The sequence below is a fragment of the Fomitiporia mediterranea genome (assembly GCF_000271605.1).
Source record: "Fomitiporia mediterranea MF3/22 unplaced genomic scaffold FOMMEscaffold_10, whole genome shotgun sequence".
NCBI lineage: Eukaryota > Fungi > Basidiomycota > Agaricomycetes > Hymenochaetales > Hymenochaetaceae > Fomitiporia > Fomitiporia mediterranea.
Window position 1 is genome coordinate 1,212,408 of NW_006760395.1, and position 5,424 is coordinate 1,217,831.

A 5,424-nucleotide genomic window follows, 5' to 3' on the forward strand; every position below is an offset into this window, starting at 1 on the left:
TCACTCAACTGGGTTAGCAATTCCTAAATGTACCTATACTCAAACTCTTAGGACCTTTACTTTTCTTCGTCTTCCATGTTCAGTAGACACTTGTGATACATATTTGCTTGATAACTCGATCAGTATATTGAAGTACTGCAGTGCGGAATATTTCGATGCGGCTCCGGTCTCCGCTTTCCGTGACTTTCCCCTATTTTTAGAAGCAACGCCCTAAAAACGTACGATAACGTTCTATAATTACTTGAAGACTTCAGACGAAGTTGAGGTCCTCGTCTGAGAGGAGACGCGAAGAAAAGAGGTTCGTGATTGCCGATCGGCACGGAACAAAGGCTGTCGATCATCCCGAATCTTCGTGACAGAACAATCCCCCAGACTGCACCTTATCCTCACTTCATCACTCGAACCCTGCGCACAGACTCTTCAATTGCAAGGGCCAGATGTCTGCCATAAGCGAAACAGACAAGCTTCGCATCATTAAAGCAGCACGGGAAGGTCTATTTATCTTATTACATTGGCTCAACGATCTACCTCAAGCTCACGTGGTACATTTTCAATTTCTCTTTTAAAGCTAGGGAGTTCGCATACTGTCGTTACTCAAGATTCCGCGTCGGTGCAGCATTATTGAGCAAGTCGGGAGAGGTAATAAAGGGGGCAAATGTTGAAAATGCATCGTACGGTTGGTGTCTCCCAATCGCCAGTTTTCTGTCACGTGCCGAATTGACCACTGATCAGGCGGAACCATATGTGCTGAACGCACGGCACTCGTCAAAGCAGTTGTGTGTATACCAGATAAACTGCCTCAGAACAACCACTCTTACGACTAAGCTTCCAGAGCGAGGGCATACTTGAATTTGTCGCGCTGGCAGTGACGACGTGGGTAGATACTATTACGGATGCATTCTTTCCTCCTTTCACGAGACTAAACTTCGTTTTCTCAGCGACGTGCCGTCTCCCATATCACCATGTGGGATGTGTCGCCAGTTCATACGTGAATTCTGTGCTCCTGAGATGCCCGTTCTTATGGTCGCTGGGAATTATGTCGAAGGGTCGTCTGTCGACTTAGAAAAGTCCTCTATCGTAGTTATGACGGTCGATGAACTCCTGCCGAATAGTTTTGGACCGGAACACCTCCCGAGATAAGTGAGTTAACCAGACATGCCAACGATAGATAGAAACCTTATGCGCGACTTATGTCTTTGTACTTCAAACTTGTACAAGTCCTGGATCATGGTGTTACATAATCCATCTGTTGAAGTATATTTCGTGACGATCTTTTCATTTCGACGAATCTAAGGCCCGACTGCAACAAGATCGGCGGGTAAAATATGCGGAGGAAGAACAAGTGATCAGTCCATTTCACACCCAATGTCCCTGTAAGGCAATAAATCCCGTGTGAGCCGAGTCTAATTCAACCTTCTTTACTCACAGCCTACTCAATTACCAAGGAAACGTCTCGATCCAGCTTGGCTGATAAACACTTACTCCGCATTACTATATATTTCAGCAATGACCATTTCTTGCGGGCACCGTCTGCCCTTCACGAGAAGATGACTTCAGGTATCCACCACATTATAGGAGACGTCGAACCCGTCCCATTCCATCCTGAGGCAGATGGCAAACCAACTATTGAGCTGCGCACTAATGTCGACAGTCCTCTCAGCCCTATGACGGCGACCACGGATAGCGCAATTAGCCCTCTATCCCCTTTGGAAGGAGACCATCATACTGCAACTATCAGAGAAAATGGAATTCCATCCATTCCGAAGATGTCGGTCTCCGGCGCTTCCTCGTTCAAACTTGGCACTGCTTCCATCGACGATGTGAGGCCCATGAGAATAGTCATTATTGGCGCGGGATTTAGTGGTATCACGGCTGGTATTAGGTACGAATCCAGATTTTCCGAACGAATTATTTTTAAGTGTAGCATTCTGTTTGGCTTATCAGGTTCCCTCAACGGCTGCAAAATATTGACTTTACAATTTATGACAAGAATGCGGGAATTGGAGGAACGTGGCTCACAAACAAATATCCTGGACTGGCGTGTGATATCCCATCTCATTGTGTGCGTTCTAAGTTGTGTGAGAAAGATAACGACCAAACTAAATGACCTGTTGTGTCGTGCAGTATCAACTTACTTTCGAGGAGAATGTACGGCGCCAAATTTGCAGTTTTAGTAGAGAATAATCATAATCTTTACAGATTCAATGGTCCGCCTTTTATGCTCCTGGGCCCGAGATCCGTGCATACCTTGAACATGTCGTTGACAAGTTCAAATTAATGCGATATATCAAGTTACAACACGAGATTGTTCACGCACGCTTCGACGAAGCGAGTGGAAAATGGCATCTGAGAATTCGTCGTCCTATGTCGGATGCCCCTCCCGGGAGTATACAGTATGAGACATTTGACGACACCGCGGATTTCGTCTTTGCCGGCCTCGGGGCACTGAGTAGATGGTCATGGCCCGACATCCCCGGTTTGAACGATTTCAAGGGAAAGCTGTTGCATTCTGCTGACTGGGAAACGGATGAAAAGGGACTTTGGCAGGAAGGTGTGAAAGACTGGGGGGATAAGAAAATAGGTGTAATCGGTGTTGTGAGTTAGCTGACCAGTTATGCCTCAGGATTAATTAATTCATTGCTTCACTGTAGGGTTCCTCGGGACTGCAGATTGTACCAGCCCTACAGCCGCGCGTCAAACACTTGTACAACTATGTTCGAGGAAAGACGTGGCTTGCTCCACCATTCGCTTCGCATAAGCTATTGGAATTGATGAAGCGCGATCCGAACGCTGAGAACTGTAAGCTTGACAAGCGAGATTACCGTCACGCGACCTAAATTTCTCCATTTTCAGATGAGTTCACTGATGAAGATCGGAAATCATTTGAGGACCCCGTACTCTATAAACAATTTAGACATGATCTGGAAAGCGAACTGAATGCAAGTTTGAGAATGTGATTTCGCTTTCAAGCTCTCATAACTTGCTTCAGTCAGTGCATTTCGCTACTATCAGAGGCTCTGAGATGCAGAAGGGGGCACGAATTGCGTTTAAAGATTCTATGATTAAACGACTCGCGAAGAAACCTTGGATCGCGGATCATCGTATGTCGGAAGCTTTCGCTACCGGAATTCTAATTCGCTAACTTATGAATTTTGCTATCGTGGTTTAAATCAAGTCATCCCCGATTTCTCCGTTGCCTGCAGAAGACTGACTCCTGGGCCAGGTTACCTGGAAGCTCTTTGCGAAGACAACGTACTTGTTAATTCCACCATGCTGGAATAGGAAGCTAATTATTTGTTTATAGGTGGACTTCGTGCCGACTCACATCAAGCGCATCACAGAAACTGGAATAGAGCTTGTTGATGGATCACATCATAATCTAGACGTCCTTATTTGCGCTACAGGCACGTTGAATTTAACTGCAGCGAAGCCGAATAAGCTAGCTAAATGCACGGGCTTTAATAAACAGGGTATGATACGAGCTTCCGGTATCCGTTCTCAATTGTTGGCAGAGGCGGAAAGACCCTGAATGAACGTTTTTCTCCACATCCTGTGACGTACCTCACAGTTTGTACAGATGGCTTTCCGAATTGGTTCATGGTGTGTTGCCTTCTTGTTCTTCATGTACTCGAGCCGTCTTAGTCTGACATCATTCCTGGTAGTCACTCGGTCCAAATTCTGGTGTCGGCTCAGGTTCATTACTCGTTCTTATCGAGCGTCAGATCGACTTTGCGGTCGCCGCTGCAATGAAGCTACAACGAGAGCACTTGAAGACCATTGAACCGAAGGCGGAAGCTGTCGCAGATTTCGACGAATATCTAGAGGTAGGTGGCACAAATTGTCGAATTTCTTATAGTAACTTAATTGTAACTTCATTAGCACTATTTTCAAACGGTAAGAATAAGCATGCGTAGAGCGTTCCAGAGCTGATGTATGCAAAATAGACCGTATACAGTGAGAAGTGTCGATCATGGTACAAGATGGGAAAAGAGGAAGGCCGAATCGTAGGCCTTTGGCCAGGATCATGTCTTCATGCCGTGCGTGCGCTGACCTTCCCTCGTTGGGAGGACTTTAATTACAAGCCTCTTGACGAGCCCGAGACACGTAACCGTTTCTATTGGCTTGGAGATGGTTCAACGTATAGTGAGAAGTATATGGTTGGAGATCGTAAGTTACATAACTTCAATATTCGTTCTTTATCGATTCTGACGTTTCTCAAGGCGCTTGGTATCTGAATCCCGAGGAAGTCGACATCCCTCCAGGTGCGTAAAAATCATCTACAATAGCCCTTGGAGCTGCATTCAACTAACCGATATACAGTTCCACAATGATAATAGCAATAAACTTGGATATCATCCCACATACCATGCCAATTTCCCTCATTGTAATATTGAGTTGCACCCGAAGAAATAAAATCAATATATCCGCTACTGTGATTGAGTCTGGCTCTGCAAAATTTGGCGGGTAAAATCAGGATCGCATTCTTATGACGTGGTCAACGAACAAATATATTCGGCTTTGAATATCACAAAATGAAAGATAGGGATAAAGACAAAATACCCACCTAAGCCAATTATTAGTGTTCCAGGTGTCAATGAAAGCGAACCAGATAAGTAGTTTATGCGAGGATCGACGGCTGCCAAACCGGGAGATGAGGGTCTCTTTTTCACTCAAAGTCGTTTGCTCCTCAGCCTGATGCAATGCTTCCTCATTCCACGCAACAATAGCTGTAGACGGAAAGAATGCGCGATGTGCACTGTGTTGCAATTTTCAGAACACAGGAAGTCTGGTTATCTTGAGGGTGGCTGACCAGTCATGTGGTGAACCACGGACTTCCTTGGCGAGTAGAACCGGATCGAGGAAAGAAGCATTTCAGTCGTGCCAGTCAGATTAATGATTGAAGATCACACACAGAAATGAATCAGTTGCAAGAAAACCTGCAAATTGATTAGTACATTAATAGTAGGTAATGAAGAATAAGACTAATGTGGTTATCATTCAATAGAGAACTCGAACTTCAATCAATAGTGTATTAAAAGATGTATCTGAATTACATATTTATTATAGATTGAATCATTAATGAAGATAGAAGCCAATCAATCCATATAAGAGATATTAATCATTATTATAAAAAGACTTCTAATGTGTATCAATTAATAGGAAAGCTGAACATTAATCAATAATATGTATACAAATACATTTGAATATTATACTAGTTTTAAATTTGAATCATTAACAAACAAGGAATTCAATCAATAAGAAACTCAAACATTAATCAATGATATGTGTACAAATACATTTGAATAATGTATCAGTTTCACATTTGAATCATTGACAAATAAAGAGCTCAATTAATAGAAAACCTGAACATCAATCAATAATATGTATACAAATACATTTGAATATTATACTAGTTTTAAATTT

At 43.5% G+C, this 5,424-nt stretch overlaps 2 protein-coding genes across 2 annotated transcripts; both read left to right on the forward strand.

Moving 5' to 3' along the window:
* Positions 1 to 437: 437 nt before the first annotated feature.
* FOMMEDRAFT_159706 (cytidine deaminase) lies at positions 438 to 1,140 on the forward strand (the record flags this gene model as incomplete). The annotated part of the gene is made up of 5 exons (XM_007269493.1): positions 438 to 492; positions 569 to 676; positions 733 to 776; positions 833 to 873; positions 939 to 1,140. The coding sequence occupies 5 exons, from the start codon at positions 438 to 440 to the stop codon at positions 1,138 to 1,140; spliced, it is 450 nt and encodes a 149-aa protein (XP_007269555.1).
* Positions 1,141 to 1,766: 626 nt separating this feature from the next.
* FOMMEDRAFT_136205 (FAD/NAD-binding domain-containing protein) lies at positions 1,767 to 4,270 on the forward strand (the record flags this gene model as incomplete). The annotated part of the gene is made up of 13 exons (XM_007269494.1): positions 1,767 to 1,882; positions 1,945 to 2,062; positions 2,125 to 2,148; positions 2,200 to 2,595; positions 2,652 to 2,799; positions 2,854 to 2,939; positions 2,990 to 3,101; positions 3,176 to 3,252; positions 3,305 to 3,404; positions 3,470 to 3,600; positions 3,663 to 3,824; positions 3,945 to 4,167; positions 4,221 to 4,270. The coding sequence occupies 13 exons, from the start codon at positions 1,767 to 1,769 to the stop codon at positions 4,268 to 4,270; spliced, it is 1,743 nt and encodes a 580-aa protein (XP_007269556.1).
* Between the last annotated feature and the right edge of the window lie 1,154 nt (positions 4,271 to 5,424).